Here is a 19853-nt window from a genome sequence, read left to right on the forward strand (position 1 = left end):
TCTACTAGATGCTACGGAATCATTTGTATTGCAATAAGGGCTTTTCAAAGAATAAAATATAACGGCCCCATCTCGGATGGGAATACAATTTCAGTCTAAAGTCTTGTCTCATCTTGAGAATCTAAATACACAGAAAGAAAGATACCGCCTCTAACTCTGGCTTTATGTTGTGTAAACACTGTGGACACTCTCAAGTGTAATCATGTAAAGGAATTGGTCTTCTCTTTGAATATACTCGGAGGTAGTGCTCTCAGCTGTACTTCTTGGTGATGTGTACGAGGAGAGCGCCCTCAGTTGGCGCCCCAGTACTGTCATTCAGGTGAATGATACGATAGCCCTCTTGGAGTCGATCCAGTCGAATGCATGCCCATGCGGCCAGCGCGTTGTGCATCCATTCGTTGTCCTTGATTTTGAATCTGTTTGCATTCAGCAAGTGCACATACAGCTAGTTTGGGATATAGAAAAGTAACTCACCGAACAAATGTCAGTTCATCGAGGAAGCCCGAGACGGTCGCAAACTCCATCTTCTGGCTGCCGAAATCGGGATTCACGCCGGTAACGCTCTTCGTGCAATGTTTGTAACCGGTCTTTTCGGATTCGGTGTCGTCTTCAGATGCGGCGAAGCTGTCGTCCGGTGTCTCCACGTGCAGGAGACAAGTCACGAAGGGGTAGAATTTGTTTTCGTTGGTGTGGCCGGCGGGCAGTGGGATGTTCTGGCCAGCCAGGAACTCAATAGTCAGATCCAGTCGGCGAGGTTCGATAATTCCAGGCTGTGCATCGGAGCCGCGATATCCTGGAGGCTTAAGCACCCAACCTTGCTCCCCTGCGAACATTCCTGAATTGAGCATCATCGCTTTGTCAAAGTTTTGCCAGTTCAGAGCAACCATCTGGGCACCACGCCGCCAGAAGAAGGTCGGGTCCATGTTGGAGGAGTCGACTCGCAAGCCATTGGGATAGACGCGCATGAAGAAGTGCCGGTTGTGCTCGAACAACGCGTCGCCGTCGGTGGCATGTGCTTCTCGAACGGCTTTCTCGGACAATGAGAACACATGACTGGGAACCTTGGCCTCTGTTGTATGTCAGTCGGTGATGCAGTACATTACTGGGTGATATGCATCTGGGTGAACTACACCATACCTGGCTGTGCGAAATTGTTAAAGTGGAATCCCTTGGTGAATACGGCCAGTTTACTGAGCGCCTGCAGGATCTTGGAGGGCTTGTGTGGAGCTGCAGTGGGGGACTCCGGAGTTTCGGGAGTCTTGGAAGCCTCGGCCGGACTCGTGGGACTTTTCTGTTGCTTCAAAGCCTCCATGTGCTGGGTATAAACTGCCTTCTCCTTTGCTTCACGGTCTCCACCTTCGTCTACAGATTCGACGTGCTTCACCTTAATCAGGATCTTCCTCTTCAGATCCTTAAGAGGCGGCGGCGGGACCGTGCCAGCTTCGAGTTCAGGCGTCACCTCGACCAACATCCCCTTCCATGCTTCTTCCATGATCTCGACCATTGTCTGCTGCTGTTCCAGGCAGGCATGTACTTCCAAGCTAACAATGACTGGAAGGTCGCTTGCAACAAATGCGCTGTCCCGGATCGCATAGCAGACTTCGCGGAAGCTGGTCTCCCTAGTAAGCGTGTGACCATGCAACACTCGTGGCTCTGGTTTACCAGGAACCGGGATCGAGCTACCAGACGCTTTGCTTTCGCCAGAGCTTCCGCTGCTTGTGGATGGCTTGTGATGTCCCAAAAAGCCTTCCAGTTTGCCAACTTCCTGGGAAAGGGCGCGCAGATGACGGTGGTTCTCAGTCATCTTCTTCAACTTTTCCCTCTTGGATCCACGACGGGGTTTACAGGAACTGATCTTCTCATCGTCGGAGCTCGGGTTGCTGCCACTAGTGGCACTGCTGTCGCCAGTTTCTTGGGAGCTTTCACCCTCTGCTTTTCCATCCCAAACATCAATCTCGACAGATCTGCACCCACTAAGTAGGACCTGAGAAGATCAGCCGTTGCTATCACAAATCATCGGGAACTAGAAGAGTCATCGATGGGAGAGTTGGGCACAACATGAGACCTTATTGATCTTGTTCCAGCATCTTCTGCTCTCAACGCATTCAAATTACGATGAAGAACCAGCCATACTGCACCCCACCCTTCAACAGCGAAGATAATTCCACTAGTGGATGTTGATGTCGGAAAGAACATACATTTGTATAAGCACTTGCTTTCGATTCACTGTATAGCTGGTTTCCAGTCAAGTACGTGTTGTGACTAGTGGAGATGAAATAGTCCGTAATGGGCGCCGAGAGGTCCATCTGGGTAGCAGCTCTCATTGCAGAGGCCTCTGGACTTGCCAAGTACTCGTAGAAGGCAGCCAGGGTCGCTAGTGGAGCTGGGTGTTCCTTGGTGGTTGACCCCTGGCCCGTCGGTTCACGTTGGACATCAGTCAAGAAGTTGGGCTGGTTCATTGAAGTCAACGAGCTGTAGATCTTGTCTATGTAGTTGAGCATGGATGGCGCAAAGGGAAGTGTGATCTTCTGCGTGGACAGGGAAGAGTCCATGGTGATGCGACTGGTCTGGGCAGTGAGTTCGTCCATGGTTCCGACAATAGCAAGGTATGTGCTTCACAGAACAAAACCGAGTAATAGGATAGTCTGTTGGGATGGAGAAATGCGTCGACTGGCCAAGTTACACGACGGTGGGGGATAATAGTTATGGAGGGGCCTGATGATCGACACCGGCAGTGACACGGGTTCAGGGGTGAGATCGGAGAACAATTCCAGCTGTCCTCAGGATGGGTAGATGTTGGGCACCGCCGGGAATAAGCGGGAAGTGAGGCTAAAGATGAAAGGTAATCAAAGGGTTGGGATCTTCTATAAGTAGTAGCGATGAGATTAACGATAATGAAGTGGATGAAAGAAAGATGGAGAAGGTAGAAGAGAGATGTTGTTTCGTTGTTCGCTGAGTTTTAACCAGCTCCACATCCGCGTGGACACTTGGACGGGCTCGTTGGCGGTGACTGTATCATCTGCAACACTTCATAGGCTGCTGCTGAGCTGGTGGAGGAGAGTGGGAGGCTGAGATGGATCCTGGCCTGTTCCGATTTCAGGGGTTCCCAGGCATACATACTATCTCGTAGTCCCCAGACAGTGATGAGTTGCTGGGAAGGTGAGTGAGTGATTCTAATTCCACTGCGGGGCAGGCCTTGTCAATGAGGATTGAACTCCAGTGCAAGACACGAGATCGCTTACTTCTTGCCTTTAGCTGTAGACATCATCTCTGGGGTAAGCCAAGCGCCAAGTTCAAAGCTGGGCAGCGATGAAAGCTAAGCTGCGTCACGCCGGAAAGAAACAGAACAAAGCCATTCATCATTTCTTCTCCAAGAATTCCATGGATCGGTGATGTCATCAATATCCTGCCTCAGGTACCAGAGCTTACTATTTCCGTTCGGGACCAGATAATCTTTCTTTCTACTTCAACATTTTATCCCGGACAGTCAACATGATGAGGCAGAAGATCGATTAAGCTTGTCCCCTGAATAAGATCGGATCTAACCAACGGGTGCATCTTGAGATCTCCACAGTCCATAAGGCTGAGATCGAAATTTCCCCCACCCCGCTTCCGGTTAAGCTGCAAAAAAAAAATACATGCGACCGTGGTCCGCATATGCCACAACTAGAGACTCACCACCAAATACTATCGCATCCACAATGTTACCTTCACAGCATGATTGCTAACATCTGATCTGCTTATTACACGCTACTCCGGTTGGTCGCTATGCTAACGGGCAGTGAGTTCCCGGGGCTCTCTAGCTGGCAACCGCCTACGAGTTTGATGTCAAAGTGCTAGCCAGTAGATCGAGAACAATAGATCGCATATAACTGGGTAGCAGACGGAAGGATATGTCCCAACAATTTACACCTCGGATTAGTGCTCGAGCCTAGCGACAAATAGACTGATTCTCTGCTCGCTTTCGATGGCTTCTCGCACAAGCTCGCTCTACTGCGCCGAATCGTCATTGGGAAGACATGCTTCGGAAACTGGGGACAGTAGCTGTTCTTATCTTACTTGGGGTCAGGTATGGAGACATATGAGCCGAGGAATCCGTACGCGGCTTTGTTGACAGGCTGCTTGGACTGGTCGCAGTCTGGACATCCAAGTTGATATCGAATGGCAATATCCAAGATTAAGGTCTAAAGGTAGGTCTCAAGTGTATGTCGAAAGTAAAGTCCATTCAGCGCCTGATCTGGTGAATCAATATGAGTACAAGTCGCATAGAATACATTGAACATATCCCACAAAAGCATTCCTACATTCGTCAGCCACCACCACTGTACATAGCTAACATGTTGCAACCCCATCCAGCAAAGACCTCCCCCCAAGCGAATCGCAAATTTCTGCATAGAATTTAGAGACCGCGCAAGAAGTTGTCCTCCCGGATACCCTTTCTCCGCGCCTCTCTGGCACTCCGTCTGATTTCGGTACGCTTGTCGAGACTCTCGGCAGCCGCTTCGAGCACATCCGCGGGGATAGCATCGGCGTTGTATGCAGCAGGGGTAATATCGGTAGCGTGATGGTGGATGGGAATCTGGGGAGGCAGGGTCGCGGCACGGGCGGCCATCTTCTTCTCGTAGCGCTTGCGCTGCTTCTTGTTCAAGGCTATAGGGTAACAAAATTAGCGGACCATCACACGGAAACAACGCTACTCTATCAATGACGGGCTCCATACTGCTCGGGTCAACACCGCCCGTTGCGGTCTTGTTCTTCTTGGAGTCATCCAACAACGACCACAGCCATTCGGGGTATTCCGCATCCTCCAGGGCCACAACGTCGGGCTTGTTCTTAAAGTAGTTCAGTCCGTTCATCTTCTGGCCAGCAGCGCAAGAGCTCGGGGGACGTTCCACAGCAGCCTTCTTGGGCTTCTCGGGGTTGACATCAGCGTGAACACCCTCCGGGGTGCTCAACGGTTGGGACACGCCAGGGGTGGCGGACGACACAGCCGACGGGATTGTGATATCAGCACCGGCAGGCTGACGAGGGGTGGGCGGAGGGGGAGTAGACGATACGGTAGGCTTTCCATCACTGTAGTTGCGGAATTGGCTTCGCTGAATGGGAAACTGGCGTGCGCGTGACGGGATAGACAGCGTAACGGTCTGGGGCTGCTGTAGCCGGGACAAGATACCGGTGCGGCACCGTTGGCAGATCATTGTGGCGTGTTTGTGTTGTCTTGTGAAGAAGGGGGTATAATTGAAATGAATTGAAATCACTGCCGCGGTCAAGTCCCAGCCAGCTTTTGAATCAGCGTAGTGCTGGAAATTAGAGTATGATGGCCGACGCGGAGCAGTTGTCGAGAAAACTGCGGCGGGAATTTGATGCCAAGCCGGAGGTATGGTCACGTGCTTATAATGTGCTGAACCGCATTCCCATGTTAGCCACGCTTATACTGTCTTCTGTGACCTGTCTTTTTTCGAAAATAACCAGCGAATATAAGTCTGGGAGATATAATCAATACAAAATGGGCAAGCGGACTTTTGAGATCAAAGGTGTCATAGATGCCACTGCGCATGCTCCGGTCATGAGTTAAAGTGTCACGTGATCCAAAGGATATGCTGAGAGAATCACAACAAGAATGTCTTCGAACTTCCACTTTAGGAGATTATCGGACCGCAAGTAAAGATCGCTGGATGGCTTATTTGATTTCTACTTTTGGATAAATGGAGCGCCTTATATTCCAAGTACGCCTTAACATCTTATTCGCATGATAATGCTAATATTACAAGAAAAAATCAAGCATCATGTGGCTTTGAGGTGTGCCAAAGGCGTGTACGACGGTCCATAAAGAACTTGTGTGTGACCATTTATCTGATGGACAAATTAATATTAGCTTCGTTTTGGACTATCGCAAAGACGTTCGATCATGATTCCATCTATGGTACCTGTTCATGAAGGTCTTTATCACGTGATATTGATTACAAGATATTGAGGCCTGAGGCAACAAATATCAATGTGAATAGTATACAATTACCTGTTTGGGAAAAAAGCTCGGCGTCTGGTTATAACCTTAGTACTCCCCCGGGGCTCTTGGGGAAGTTCTGTCTTGCGCCATTATTTGACTGCAAATTGACAACTTTGGGGTTTTATCCTTGAGTTTATTGACATGATGCAATTTACGCGCAACTTTTGGTGAGGCAGTATCAATATATATCTCGACGTCCAATAGCGCTCGACACCTTTATACCTTTGATATATGATCTGGGTTCTCTAGCCTCATTTTTGAACCAAAAGCTATCATTACGGATTAGCATTCGTTGTTGCCTATCTGATCATGAAGGTTTCAAATTGATTGAAGATATCAAGTTCATGCTTGCTTCGGCATGATGAATATAGTATATACCAAGTAGTAGTAACCACTCGGCTAGCAGATACTCAACAAATTAGCACCGAGTTGTAGTTCAGGGCAGGATGTTCGGCCGTATGTAGAATAGCATCTCACAAGAAACAAATCTTCATGCATGTGTACAGGACTGACGCAGTATGTCCTACTTTATTACGTACCTCATTCCCTATTTTCTGTCGGATCTCCTATCATAGCAATACCGAGTCAACAGCTTTTCGTGAACGATCAAGCCTATCAAAGCCTGTTGTAAACCTCAGTTTGGCAATCAGACTACATGTTGTAGCAAAACGGTAAACCCTGCCCTATACCGGATCATCAGATATATTTCAATGTTGGCGCCATTCCCGCTGCCTACCCCGTAGGCCGAAGTATACCCTGGCCACTCGAGATGCAAAGAGACCCAGGCCCACAGAGCACTGCAGTAGTAGGTACATCATCGGTTTGTCTTCGAAAGCTTGTGCTATTCCACAAGTTCACGCATGCAGACTGTCCTTCAAACAGTGGCGCTGGATCAACGTCTGTGCACACATCAAACAGAGCATGCTACTGGTAGCTGCAGAATCGCCTAAGGCAAGCTGCGCAATCACTCAATCATCCAAATATCGCTGTCTGACAGGGTGTTCGCGACTTGTTTGAACCTCTCATCGGCGCTAGTTGTCTCCTGTCTCTCTGCACGTATGACCCTCCATGCTGAATATTTAGCTCCTCAGCACCGGCGACTTTTGGGTTCGCTATTGCATATGCTTTTTCGTCTCCAATTCTATTCAGATAAATGATCTATTGGTAGACAAAGAGATGAATCGCTGATGAGTCGCAGAGGGGTAAGATGGTCAGCGTGACTAAGCTTTCTCCGGGACGCCTTCTTGTTTGATCTGTCTTTCGACACTTCCCCGCCTCTTACCTCTCGGATCTCATACTAGAGGACCCTTGGGCTCAACTACATCTTGCACATCTTGGACAGTGCCATCTTTTCTACGTTTAGAGTAAAGCTCATCCATGCTGCAAGTCTCCTGAAACCCGTTCTTACAGATGACAGTTTTCGATCAACCTATGCTGGGTGAGGCTATCTGAATCGCAACAATTGAGATGCTTCCACTGAATTGACTGACATGAGTAATTTGCTAGTTTGAATTACAAAAACAGTTAATGGCTTCAGAATGGGACAATAATGAGATTGTACAATGACACATACACTATGCATTAAGGGGATGGACATAAGTGGGGGTCCCGACTCTATCATGCAAAAACCACAGGGTACTATGAACCTGCCGAGATTCCAAAGTGCAACGAAAGCGAAATGGATATAAGAGAAAGAAAAATGAAGTCAGGACTGGAGCCTGATTTTGGGCTCCCTCTGAAGAGAGGAAGAGACACAGGAAGAAGATATAATCACGCCAAGCGCCAATGATGAACAGGAAACAAGCATACGGCCTAAGAGGACAGACCGCTAACATTGAGGAAATTGCATAGGCTCACGCAAGCATCCTTCAGGGACTTTTCGGTCTTCCACTCTAGCTCGTCCTGCGACCTTGTGGCCACAGCGACACAGGAGCCAACATCGCCAGCGCGGCGACCAGAAGCCTTTCTCGGGATGGGCTTGGAAGACACTGCTTCCATTGTGTTGACCACTTCCATCACAGAGTGGCCCCGGCCAGTTCCCAGATTGAAGGTCCGGAAGTTCTCAACCAGCTTTCCACCGTTGGCAGCGTTGAGTGCAGCAATGTGTCCCCTAGCAAGATCGGTGACATGGATGAAGTCGCGAACTGCAGTGCCATCTTCGGTGTCCCAGTCGGTGCCAAACATTTGCAGCTCCTTATACTGTCCGGTCATAACCTTTACGACAACCGGGAGAAGGTTCGTGGGCGTCTGCCTGGGATCCTCTCCCAGGAGCCCAGATTCGTCACATCCTATAGGGTTGAAATAGCGTAGAGCTACAATGGTCCATTCTGGATCAGAGGCCGCAAGGTCCGCTAATATCGCTTCACAGATCCATTTGGTGCGCCCATACGGGTTCGTAATACCCGTGCAACCAGGTCTGACGGTCTGCTCCTGACCGTCTTGATCGCTGTAGACCTCTTCTTTATGAACACAGAGTTCTTCCTTCAAGGGAAGACCCGATGTTGCCAAGGTTCCGTACACCGTTGCGGAGGAGGAGAAGATGAAAGTTTTGATGCCAAATTCTCCCAAAGTTGTGGCAAAGTCGATGAGGCCACTGACATTGTTCGCGTAATACTTCAAAGGATTCTTGATACTCTCTTCAACAGCCTTATAAGCGGCAAAGTGAATGACGCCACCAATCCTAGACTTGGGAGTACCCCATCTGGATTGGATCTGATACTGCTCAAGAAGGCCCCTCAGAGCAGCAACATCCCGGAAATCATGGGCGTGGAGCTGCAACGACGGCATGCACGTCCCCTGCTCGTCATGGTACTTTGCCGCCAGTTGCCTGATACGGTCAAAGACACTCTGGAAAGAGTTGCTGAGATTGTCGATCACAATTACATTATAGCCGGCCTTGAGTAGCTCCAATGTTGTGTGACTGCCGATGAACCCGAGACCCCCTGTGACGAGGATGTACTGATCGAGGGGAAAGTTGCGCAGCAACTCTTCCAGGTTGCCATCAAACAACACGGAAGATTGCGTCGCCGGTGTGTCCACACAACCAGGGGAGCAAGGCTCCACAGGAGTGCTTGCATCGGACTGTCGAGGGCTCTCCATAACTGATAGGGTCGAAGGATGAGGCACCGTTGGGGGGCGATGCGAACAAGAAACACTTGGACAAACAAGAACAAGGAAACGAAAGAAAGATAATATTCTCCTACGAGAATTTAACGACCGCAGGTGACTCGACTTTGAACGGGATACCCAAAGAAAGGAGTTTCCCAAATCTTATATTTTTTCTTCAAAACGAGCAACAGGCCCTCCCACTTGCGCGCCGATGTAACCGCTGTCTCTGGCCCGCTAGGTCAGGCGAAGATATCGTGATCCGTGACTTGCTTATTTACAACGAATCATAACCAGAATAAGCGAATGGATGCAGTAAAATGCAAAACCGGCGACAAAAAGAAATATATGGAAGGCTGGCTTCTGAAAAAAGACAAAAAGGCACAGGGAAAAGGAAAGAATGGAAAAAGAAACGAGCGAAACTAGAAGGAGAAAAAGCAAATATAAAGAGAGTGGACGATGTTGTCAGCGGTTGCTGCTTCGGTATGAGAACGGGGCCTAGAAGGCTTACTGGGTCATCGAAAACGGATTTCGCCTCCGCTGGGGGGGGAGGCATCGAACGAACTCTGGTCGCCTCCACTGGAGCTGCAGGATGTACAATTGGTACGAGAAGGCGCTCTCGACCAGGGAAAAGAGAAATTGTTCTCTCCAGCTAATCCGAGACCTGATGCATGGTCGAAACCCTGCCCCGCTCTATTTTGGGCGCGCCGCATCCATACACTTACTTTCGATTTTTTTTCATTTTTCCACTGCCCTCCTTACAATTGTTTAACTTCGCATTATCCAACAGCGAACAGGCTTGGAAACGCTGATGACTACTTAATTGTTAGTCTCCCGGCCGACTCTGGTCCAAATCCGCTATGGCCAAAGGGAGCCCACTTGCTAGCTCGTTTCGACCCCCCCGAATTTTGGCGCGCACGGTTTCGAATTACATCGTTAGCTTCTCAAAGCCAGCAGAATGGGGCAAGGGGAACACGTGAGAGACCGGCGCTGCCTGCAAAGCCGGCGCTCGCGACTCATTCTGGCAATCCTTGTATTCATTGCCCTTCTCGCCGTCGTCATACCACCAGCAGTGGTGTTGACCCTACACAAATTCACCATGGGCCCTAAAGCGTCAGTTTTCGTACCGCTCTACGTCTACCCTGCACCGGGAGCATGGGATCCCTTAGAGAAGGTGTAGGTGCTACTTTTCCTTTTGTTGTCCCCTTCCCCATATCTCAACAAGCCCTCGCCAAATGTTAAACCCCCTCCCCCTTCCCCTTCCCCCCGCCAACCACATTGTACTCCCAGTCCATGCCCACGCTATCTGTCAGCCACCGGATGTCCCGCGGCACGATACAAGTAACCCTGATGTACGAAGGACGCAGCTGAACGCCACAGGATCTCTTCTCATCCCGACGTCAACTTCACCGTCGTGGTCAATCCTGGTAGTGGTCCAGGGCCCAACGCCTTGCCCGATGGCAATTACACACGAGAGATACCCAAGCTGGCGTCTTATGGCAATGTACGCCTCCTGGGCTATGTTGCTACCACGTACGCGCAGCGCAATTTCTCGTTGGTGCGGCGGGACATTGAGACCTATGCGGCGTGGCCGACCAACAGTTCGAACCCCAATCTAGCGGTTCGGGGTATATTTTTCGACGAAACCCCCCAGCAATACGAAAACAATACCTTGGCCTACCTCCAAGATCTGACTGCTGTCGTGAAGACGACCGCCGGCCTGGGTCCGGACCATTATGTACGTGCAGAAGTCTCTCCCGTATTTTCATTATTTCATTACTAGGGGTAACGCCGGGTAATTTACACGATTACCAAATTTCGGCAGCTGGCATTTCCGCCCACTAGATCATTGCCTTTTGCTGCCCCCTCAATGCATGGTCCTTTTTTACTTTTTTTGGAGCTTCTGTTCTCTGGCGCCTGTTCCTGCCGACCATTCTAACTCAGGGCTGTCGTTTGGATCGTCCGGATAGATCTGGATGGACGCCCACCATTGGCCAGAGTTTTCCATGCTAACGAGACTGTCCCAACCAGGTCGTCCACAATCCCGGCACGATTCCTGATGCCCGCTACTTGCCGACGGCTGATTCGACTGTGGTCTTTGAGGCAACCTACGAGACGTTCTTGGAGCGTCAAGGGGCTAAGCTGTTTAAGGAGATCCCGAATAGTACTCGCAGCCAGCTGTGCGCCGTGGTCCACTCGGTGCCGGACAGCGTGGAAGGGCACAAATTCCGAGACCTGGTGAAGCAAGTGCGCAAGGTCGCAGATGAGATTTTCATCACTCATCTGGATACAGATTATTATGCGAGCTTTGGAAGCCAATGGGAGGAGTTTGTGGAACTGATGGCTCGATCGTGAGGTGGCAGATGCCTGGTGCATATAATTTCTTGGTATATACAGTATTTATGACGTATACGATAAAAGATCTGATTATTGAAGTGAAATGGACGAGAGGACTTTTTCCTCCAACTCGAATCCAATGGTTGCAGACGATGACACCAGTGTAACTGAATTCGGAATCTACTGCGCCAATTCCAAGGCATTTCTCCAGAGGTTTAGCTCAGGCAGAAACAAAGAAGCTAACTAAGTAACTAACTAGCTCCGAGACTTCCAAACCCAGTGGTAGACTATCTTCTTTTCCATCTTCCAAGGAAGGATACATCCATTTCCCCCTCTTCAAACAAGGTACATGGTTAGTTTCCTTTACAACACATCTATAGTGGGGCCATTACCCACCCGTAAATTTCATTCTCCGCGGTCCCCGATCCGATTCAGAGCCACTACCGAATTCCAGCCCCACTGACCAAACCAGTCCAGAAAAGTCTGCCATTGCCCACTTTGATTCATGGTCAAACAGGGCTAACCACGAGTCAGAGATAAGTGGATGAGGATGATCTCATCGGTTAGATCATTAGCCTTTTTCTTTTTTTCCTTTTTTTTTTTTTTTCTTTCAATTCATTCTTTTTGTCTTTCTGGTTTGGATGAGGTAGGGATTGATAGTTGAATGAGATGTGGTAAGTAGGTACAATGCATGCTGCATGCTGCATAAAGATGTGTGTACAGGTACATAGTCTGATAGGTAAGGTTCATGGAAAACCGAGAATTCCGAATCTTAGGATCATTAGGTAACTACTATGCCACTCGTGTGTGATCGTGATAAAATTGATTAGGTGCTTCTTCTATACGAAGAGTGGCATGAGATGATATGAGATGTTTTCTACATGCGCACAGTAAGAAAAAGAAATACTAAGGAAGCAACAGATGATCAGACCCCCGGGCTAACTTGCTGCATGTCTTGGATCATCTACTAATAGGAATTGATCTCTCCTCGAGGCAAGTGGCATGGCATGGCATGGCATGGTAGGGCTTGGAGGACCCTGCCTACCGACATCCTTCCTTCGTATTCGGTAGATAGCTACGGGGTATATTGTTACCTATCATTTGAGAGTTACCTAGTTGGTTAAGATGGATGCTACTGTAGGTATGTGATTAATAGCAGGAAGAAGAAATAAGAATGGATGGATGGATGGATGCATTCATTTGAGTTTTTCCGAGACCTGCATCTCACTCACTAACAGACATCTGATCCATCCAGCTGTCGGAGCTTCGGATTCCGTAGGAAGTTGTGAGTATGCATGTCCCGCTTCTAGTTGGTGTCTAGTGATAGTAGTGATGTTTCACGTAAACATACAACATGGTAAAAATAACTTCATGCTGTCACACCGTCTTCTAAGTAAGGTATGTTATGTATGTATGTTGTCGGATTACTCCGTTGCCATCATCATTATCTCTGTTCCAATGGATTAAAGAAATATGTTTACTATGTATGTATGTATGTGGACGCCATGGGAGCACCGCATAATAACATACATATACATATCAAGTGCCCTGCATATTGTGGCTGGATCTCCTCGCGCTGGGAGGGGCCAGAAATGTTCCGTTCGCGGGTCTTGGAAAACTGCACCCCCGTCCCCCTGGCCCGCCGTCCCCCTGCCCCCTTGTCAGACATACATGTTATGTTTAGGTTATTTTTGGATCGATCGGTTGGGCTTGACGGGAGGGGGAGGTTGGGTAGGAGTTGGATTTTTGATTACTACATGTGTAGATTAATTGTATGATATGGTGACTGATGAGATGAGATGAATGCGATGGGTTGGGTGCATTGGTATTGTAGGTATGTATTACTTGGCAGGGTTGCCACTGGCTCATTACACAGATACTATCTACTACCACTACTTACAGGTTAATACATGATCTGGTAGGATGACTCTCGTTACATCGCATCCGGAGTTAAGTTTCCTTCCCATTAATAGCAACTCTCTACTTCCTACATAGACTGTCGCACTTCCGCATAAGTCATCATCCTCTGTTTCTTTTGTATGGTTATGGCCCATGAAAAATCAGCTCCCACGTTTCATCCCCTCTAATTAAACCCTAAACAACTAGACGTAAAGCAATGTCAACATGACAGTAATAAAGAGTGATCTCGGCTAAGCTCGACGATCGTCTGTCAGCCATGTCGATCGATGAGCATTGAGTTTTAGTGGGGTTACTAAACCCTCACTAATACCCTAGTACTCTTCTCTAGCACGAACTTCGACCCTTCCATAAGGTAACACAAACTGCCCACGGCAGGGAATAGATTAATTGTGATCGGTCGGAGATAGTTTCTACAAGCGGAGCGAGTCGATAAACAAGGATTGAATGCAGTGTATCTTGATGTTGATTTCACTGCATAGAAATGATTGATGGATGACCGGGTCATTCATGATACATTCCTCACCCCGCGCGGAGAAATATATATCAGAATACTACTCTCCTACAAAGTAGTATGATTGTAACCGAACTAGCACTCTATTAGAAGTAGGTAGTGGCGTTCAGAGTCATGAGCAGCCAAAAGTAGAATCGATATTACTATTATTGCTTCAGCTGTCAGGTTTCCCGAGATTAAGGGATCATCTATCTAGATGGATCAAGGAAGCGGGAACTGCGGTTGTTTGAGATATTACTATCTTAGGAGTCAGTATACTACTAGGGTCTCTAAAATGTATTTCCGGCACTACTTCCTATCCACCTGTCTATCTACTTAGGGCAATGAACTAATCTATACTCTGTCATATAGGTAATCTATCCGACACACTGTCATCGAATAAGCATATAATAGAGCGACATAAGTCTAATGCAATTAATATGAATGATGGCTTGAGTCAACTAGCTTAAACTAAGCTACCCTAACATCTCAACATGCTACATTTGGAGTATCATATCATGCCATTGACTCTATTATTACCTACCTCCTAACTTGACACTTCAAGTGAGCGAGCCAGTCCATTCCCCAACCAACTAACCAGCTAGTACAATGTAGTTGCTAGTTAGCTGGTTAGTAATTTCTAGTGCTAACGCATGCATGCATGCATACAGCCCGCCTGCAGCTGTTCGTAGAAACAATCCCAATCAGAGCGCAGCGGTGACCAGAACGCCAAGTCCACTCACTCACTCACTCTCACTTCCATGCTCTTCCAGCCCAATATTCTGTAAGTAAGGTCAAGATTTGAAATCCGCCCTCGCTTGGATTTCAGCGCCTTACTCAAGTAGACTAAACACGGAGAAGATCTAGAATCTTGACGGGTTGTTACCGAGCGCATTGACTTTCGTTCGTTCGATTGTTTGTTTGCTCCCCTTTACTAACTAACCAACTCACTGATTAGTTACCCAACTAGCCAGGAAAGGTCAGTCACCGGTGGATAGTGTCAAGTAAGTGGATGAACTATGCAGAGGAAGGAATTACCTCCGGCGCGAACTAAACCTCACCTAACTAACTAACGGAAGAAGGCCGTCGAAAACATGGAAGTGTTGGAAAGTGTGTGAAGCACTGAATCCACTAACTAAAGTAGCCTAAGTAAGTAGCCTAACTAACCAAAGATGAAAATTGTTGTTGAATGGTTCCTGAATTTTCTTGCTAGGCCCCACAACACACCGCCCACCCGGCGATCTTTGGCCCGAATGGGGATTGGAAAGTGGGGAATGAAGTGGAAAAAGTCCGGTTCAGGAACAAGGCAAATCACTACTCTTTTTTTCCTACTCTGTTCTTCTTCTCAGGAACGGGTGGTGCTGCTAATCGGGAAAAGCAATGCCGTCAATGCCGTCGGCGAGATTCCTTTTTTTTTAATTTTTTTTTTCCTTCCTGGCGCTAAGTGGGTGATGGTGAAGTTTATCTTTGGGAGGATCTGGACGAAGTAACTTTTCCTTCTGCTGTTTTTTCTTGACTTCCTGGCTAGTTTGGGTGTGTTTTGTTTTTTGGTGGTATTTTTGCTTGCCTTGCGTCCTTCTGGTTGGATATTGATCGGGGGGCTGTTCCGTGTAACCCTTTCAGGTCGGTGTTTACACTGTTGTACTAGTCTTGACTTACGTAGAAGGCGGTCTGTGTTTGTAGTTGTCATGGCTATATCAGTTCCTGATAAGTCTGATCCCAAGGTTAAAATCTTTGACTGATTAATCTATTTCTTTGAGCTAAAGGATGAAGGGAGGGGAAGGGGAAGGGGCAGAGGCGTTGAAAGTCAATTCAGCTTGACGACATCCAGGCACTGAATGATCCCACAACATTCATTACCAGTAAGTTTGAAAATTACCGGAACTGAAATTCATCGTATTGATGACACCACCGGTATCGAGCAATACTAGTCTCGGGACACTCGGACACAACAATCCAGTTCCTTAGTTATCTATCTACTTTAGTCTCCTTAGCGTTGGCGATTCGCTCTTCTTCTCTGGCTCAGATTCTATTCTCCACTCCACGCGTGTGAGAGATTCTAGCGAGGGAAGCTAAATCGCCTAGCGCTTATTACATTAATAATCTTAATCTGGAATTAGATATTTCCATTGCTAGTCTAGTCTGTTTAGCGTGGAACCCGCTACCACTATCTACCTACACCACTTAGTATCTGGTTAGTCTCTTTGGCATAGGGTAAGTGGGTGTCTGCTGCTGGTCAATTCTCCGTTTTCAGCCCTCGCCTCGCCACACCACCCAGTAGACTAAGGTCTGCCCAAGTCTGGTTTGGTCCACGGGTTCATCAGATATCAAGGCACCAGGGGAAAGACCCATTTTTCCTCCCTATGTATTTCTAAGAGAAATCAAGTTCTTACTACTCTCATTGTTAGTTGGGTCGTGATGGGTGCACGTTGCACCTAGTAGTTAGTAGTTACTAGTACGTAGTTAATCATTTGTTTTCGTTCTACTCCACCACCATACCTCATTGGCGTGAGACTGTTAGACCAGACCGGGCCGGTTCATGACCTAGACTAACTACCAAGACGCTTGCTTCGTTCAACTTAACGTGGTCTGGTTTGCTCCCAGTGTGGCGCCGTGGGTTTGACTGTGAGACAACGGGGGCCGAGGGGGCAGAGGGGGCAGAGGGGGCCTTTGCTGATTTTTGGGCGGTTGCGATAGCGAGATCGATGGCCAAGGGACGGGGCTGGGCTCTGCTAGATCCTGGTGTCTTGACTAGGACTGGGACTAGGTTTTGGGGGTCAGATGGTGTCATTCATTCATTCATTCCAGGCAATGGAATGCGTCCGCTTTCTTGATCTGAGTTTGATTAAGTGGCTTTGTCGGCGGATGAGTTGGTTCCAGATGATACGATTATTGTTGCACTAGACTCTAGTCTCTAGATACTAAAGAGTAAGACGGGTGAGAGGATGGCATGGTATGGCATGGTATGGCAGGTGTGTTATGCATGATGTTGCTCGGGGAGAAAGAGGTTGTCAATGACAGCAAGCAGGTAGGTAGGTATTCCAGGGAGAAGGTGTGGGTGGTGCATATGACAAGTGACGATCAATCATAAACTTTCTAGACGAATGCTGGATTACATCATAGTAGATAATAGTAGCAATCATTTACAGTACAATAGATATCGTTATCAAAACTCCCTGCGCCCTTGCTTGTGTGACGAATTCCAGTCCCTACATTCTATTCATCTGAAAACGGCCCTGCTAGCACATCTCGATCCAATTGTCCAGGTCCATGTTCTTGATCACCGTGGAGAAATTGCCCGAGTCGGTGGCGTTGCACGCCTTGGTCTTCTCACTCGAGGTCACTGACAGGTTGTTGTTGGTGTCGTCACCCTTGGGGTATTCGATGTGGAAGACGGGCTTCCCTGCCTTGATGAAGGCCGCGTAGGTGTCACACTCATCGTATTGCGCGCATTGCTCATTGACGCTCCATTGCATGTTCTTGATGACCGACGAGATGATTGCCCCCGCGTTCTTCAATCCAATGGACATGTTGCGCGCATGCGCCTCATTGGCCATCCAGTTCATGTAGCTGATTGAATCGGCCTCCGTCAGATCCAGCCCGTTATCATTGTCGTATCCGTCAACATTATCCGGGTCCACCCCGTCGCAACTCTTGTTCTGAGCCAGGTCCAGGCGCGTGAGCATGATATTGCGAATGCGAGGGGAGCTGATGTTGATCCATTTCTCGCCGGGCCATCCGTCCAGGTTGCTGCCCAGATCATCCGAGTTGAACTTGTCCTTATCCGGACGCCAATTCTCGTAGCTGCCGGCGGAGAAGTAGCAGATGACTTTACGGCCTGCCTTTTGCAGATCGTTAATTACAGACTTGTTATTGTTGAACAGGTCAATGTCGTAAACATCCACATCGACAGAGGTGTCGTTCAAGGAATAGAGCAATTCAATCTGCCAACTTGTGCCGACGGCGGGCTGCCATTTGGCTGTGGTGTAATTGCCTGAACTGGGCGGCGTCGTCTCCCCGCCTCCTCCCTCTTCCTCTCCTCCCCCTCCGCCGCCCAATCCAACACCCAGTCCGACTCCAAGACCAATACCCAGGGCGATGATAAATCCAATGATTCCTCCGATGATAAGGAGCTTCTTCTTGAAAGTCCACGTTTTCCATCCCCTTGTGGGAGGGCCCTTGAGGGCGGCCTCATTGGCTGGCTCCATCGTATAGCAGATTGAACACGAACGAGAGCAAAGGAGGAATCGCGAAAAAGTCGCGCGCGAGAGGAAAGAAGAAGATCCGGGGCTACGGGGAATAAAAGGTGGAGCGCAGTGCAGAAACAGTCACTAGTCACCAGTGAGTCTAGACCGGGACCTGCCTGTCAAACCAGGGCAATTGCAGCTGGAGGAAATGAAGTTGCCTGAAGATGAAGTCAAAGAAGCTTCACTGGTCACACGGATCTCCGGTTCATATTGCAGCACGCCGTCTGAAACAGCTTGCCAAATGAGCGAAACTGAAGGGGCGTCAAAGTTGGTGATGATGATAGGCAGTGTGGTGAGGTGGTGAGAGAGTCGGACCCTGAAGGGAACCAGCTGAACCCTGCAAATCGTCCCGCCACTCTCATTAGCTGTGAAACCCTGCCCTAATCGACGGGCAGTCTACGAGAGGGGAAACGCCGGAAGACAAAGAGGCGAAAATTCGGGAGCCTAACTGGCCAAGAATAAAACTACCAAGGCGCCGGTGTCTTGTCCGGTCATCAACTTGGCGTTGGATGCTTCACGTCGACTGGTGGACAACCCGGGTTCGGCCGGATGGCTTGGAGTGAATGACTGACTGTCTGTCTACTCAGTCTTGGGTCGCCCACCAAAAGAGTTAAGCGGAAAATAAACAGAGATCGCAAGATGCGACCGTGCTCAGTCCACAAATTGGGGAACCAGAGATTGCGATTTCTTCAGGAGCTTCCACGGTTGTTCGATGCTCGAAACACCAGAGCCATCTCCACCGCCAACCATGGAACACTCCGGCTTCGGAGCTAGTGAGCAGCTGAAACACGGTGATCCTGGAATAGAGGACAAGCTCGTCGACTCGACAATGCCGACTTGGCGCTGGGTGTGTGTATAACCCTTGGCGTTGCTATTCTTGAGTGCTGCCGCCCCCAAAATAGACGATGGGTTAGGCGACACGCTGGAGGCAAAAGGCAATGATTCTGAGTCTGGCTAAGCGAGACGTCTTCACTTGCCGTTGCCGGTTTAGAGTTTCCCCTTCTTTTCCGCCGTGAAGAAACTTCACGGAGGCAGAACGGCTAATAGCGTAATAGGAACAGAACAAATTCTGCGCTGCTGGCTGCTTCTTCCCCCCCTTTTTTTGCTTCTTTGGGCCCTTGATTCTGTGCGTTGGCCTTTCTTGTCCTCCCATCGGGCCGGAACCTTGCCAATCAATCCATCCAACCATCCAGCCATGAAGTCCTCGGACACTAACCGTAACTCCCGAGATCCAGTAAGATCCTTTTCTCGTTACGCTCACAGTGGTATGGTAATTACTGCGGTTTTGTAAATCCGCTCCGCTGTGTAGAGCATCTGTACCGCGTAACTTTCGATACCAGGCTTGGCAACACCACGGAGTCGTCTTATTCTGGCTCGCTAAGCCATCGTCAAACATTAGTCTATTCGAATTCTTCGGCTTACATCTCCTCTTAGACTCTTACTTCTTCTCTCGTATACGTCTTGGCCTCTACACTAGAGCCGCAGCCTGACTCGCCCGTCGAGAGAATCTAGCCAGAACCGCCGGCGGAGGGAAACCCGCTGGCTTGGCTTGGCCAGCAGGGGGGATTCCATTCCAGTCATCTCCAATTCACCACGTTGTTGTCATGGCGGGGATACTGATGCGATGCATGACTAGTACCAAGTAGTTACTGTTTATCTAACCTAATGAAGACTTCCTCCGGACTCCTAGCACACTGTTCTGATGTGATGGATCTTATGACCTGACCTGACTAGTAGACACACTCCA

General features: G+C 48.7%; 5 protein-coding genes across 5 annotated transcripts; 1 reads left to right on the forward strand and 4 right to left on the reverse strand.

Annotated features, from left to right (window-relative positions):
- Positions 1 to 95: 95 nt before the first annotated feature.
- On the reverse strand, positions 96 to 2774 carry BO79DRAFT_181738 (putative phosphoinositide-specific phospholipase C). The gene is made up of 4 exons (XM_025680171.1): positions 2199 to 2774; positions 1138 to 1984; positions 475 to 1069; positions 96 to 416 (listed from the first exon to the last, which is right to left on the reverse strand). The coding sequence occupies exons 1-4, from the start codon at positions 2586 to 2588 to the stop codon at positions 251 to 253; spliced, it is 1998 nt and encodes a 665-aa protein (XP_025534911.1). The 5' UTR covers positions 2589 to 2774; the 3' UTR covers positions 96 to 250.
- A 1433-nt stretch (positions 2775 to 4207) lies between these two features.
- On the reverse strand, positions 4208 to 5311 carry BO79DRAFT_240729 (mitochondrial 54S ribosomal protein mL54). Its single transcript, XM_025685055.1, has 2 exons — positions 4721 to 5311; positions 4208 to 4650 (listed from the first exon to the last, which is right to left on the reverse strand). Exons 1-2 carry the CDS (start codon positions 5196 to 5198, stop codon positions 4400 to 4402), a joined length of 729 nt encoding a protein of 242 aa, XP_025534912.1. The 5' UTR covers positions 5199 to 5311; the 3' UTR covers positions 4208 to 4399.
- A 2181-nt stretch (positions 5312 to 7492) lies between these two features.
- On the reverse strand, positions 7493 to 9555 carry BO79DRAFT_211541 (NAD-dependent epimerase/dehydratase family protein). Its single transcript, XM_025683036.1, has one exon. It carries the CDS (start codon positions 9104 to 9106, stop codon positions 7820 to 7822), a length of 1287 nt encoding a protein of 428 aa, XP_025534913.1. The 5' UTR covers positions 9107 to 9555; the 3' UTR covers positions 7493 to 7819.
- A 457-nt stretch (positions 9556 to 10012) lies between these two features.
- Positions 10013 to 11545, forward strand: BO79DRAFT_211542 (spherulation-specific family 4 protein). Its single transcript, XM_025683037.1, has 3 exons — positions 10013 to 10288; positions 10493 to 10850; positions 11144 to 11545. The coding sequence occupies exons 1-3, from the start codon at positions 10212 to 10214 to the stop codon at positions 11465 to 11467; spliced, it is 759 nt and encodes a 252-aa protein (XP_025534914.1). The 5' UTR covers positions 10013 to 10211; the 3' UTR covers positions 11468 to 11545.
- A 5324-nt stretch (positions 11546 to 16869) lies between these two features.
- On the reverse strand, positions 16870 to 18413 carry BO79DRAFT_211543 (endo alpha-1,4 polygalactosaminidase). The gene has a single exon (XM_025683038.1). The coding sequence runs from the start codon at positions 18065 to 18067 to the stop codon at positions 17099 to 17101; it is 969 nt and encodes a 322-aa protein (XP_025534915.1). The 5' UTR covers positions 18068 to 18413; the 3' UTR covers positions 16870 to 17098.
- Between the last annotated feature and the right edge of the window lie 1440 nt (positions 18414 to 19853).

This window comes from Aspergillus costaricaensis (assembly GCF_003184835.1).
Source record: "Aspergillus costaricaensis CBS 115574 unplaced genomic scaffold BO79scaffold_45, whole genome shotgun sequence".
Classification (NCBI taxonomy): Eukaryota; Fungi; Ascomycota; class Eurotiomycetes; order Eurotiales; family Aspergillaceae; genus Aspergillus; species Aspergillus costaricensis.

What these genes read in the sequence shown, in the direction of transcription:
- BO79DRAFT_181738 (XM_025680171.1), bottom strand. Translation starts at nt 2,588, where the DNA reads ATGGACGAACTCACTGCCCAGACCAGTCGCATCACCATGGACTCTTCC. An exon ending in AAGCAAGTGCTTATACAAAT is followed by an intron (nt 1,985 to 2,198) that starts GTATGTTCTTTC and finishes TGATCTTCTCAG; the next exon opens with GTCCTACTTAGTGGGTGCAG. An exon ending in TAACAATTTCGCACAGCCAG is followed by an intron (nt 1,070 to 1,137) that starts GTATGGTGTAGT and finishes GACATACAACAG; the next exon opens with AGGCCAAGGTTCCCAGTCAT.
- BO79DRAFT_240729 (XM_025685055.1), bottom strand. Translation starts at nt 5,198, where the DNA reads ATGATCTGCCAACGGTGCCGCACCGGTATCTTGTCCCGGCTACAGCAG. An exon ending in GGGCGGTGTTGACCCGAGCA is followed by an intron (nt 4,651 to 4,720) that starts GTATGGAGCCCG and finishes GTTACCCTATAG; the next exon opens with CCTTGAACAAGAAGCAGCGC.
- BO79DRAFT_211541 (XM_025683036.1), bottom strand. Translation starts at nt 9,106, where the DNA reads ATGGAGAGCCCTCGACAGTCCGATGCAAGCACTCCTGTGGAGCCTTGC.
- BO79DRAFT_211542 (XM_025683037.1), top strand. Translation starts at nt 10,212, where the DNA reads ATGGGCCCTAAAGCGTCAGTTTTCGTACCGCTCTACGTCTACCCTGCA. An exon ending in TGGGATCCCTTAGAGAAGGT is followed by an intron (nt 10,289 to 10,492) that starts GTAGGTGCTACT and finishes TGAACGCCACAG; the next exon opens with GATCTCTTCTCATCCCGACG. An exon ending in GCCTGGGTCCGGACCATTAT is followed by an intron (nt 10,851 to 11,143) that starts GTACGTGCAGAA and finishes TGTCCCAACCAG; the next exon opens with GTCGTCCACAATCCCGGCAC.
- BO79DRAFT_211543 (XM_025683038.1), bottom strand. Translation starts at nt 18,067, where the DNA reads ATGGAGCCAGCCAATGAGGCCGCCCTCAAGGGCCCTCCCACAAGGGGA.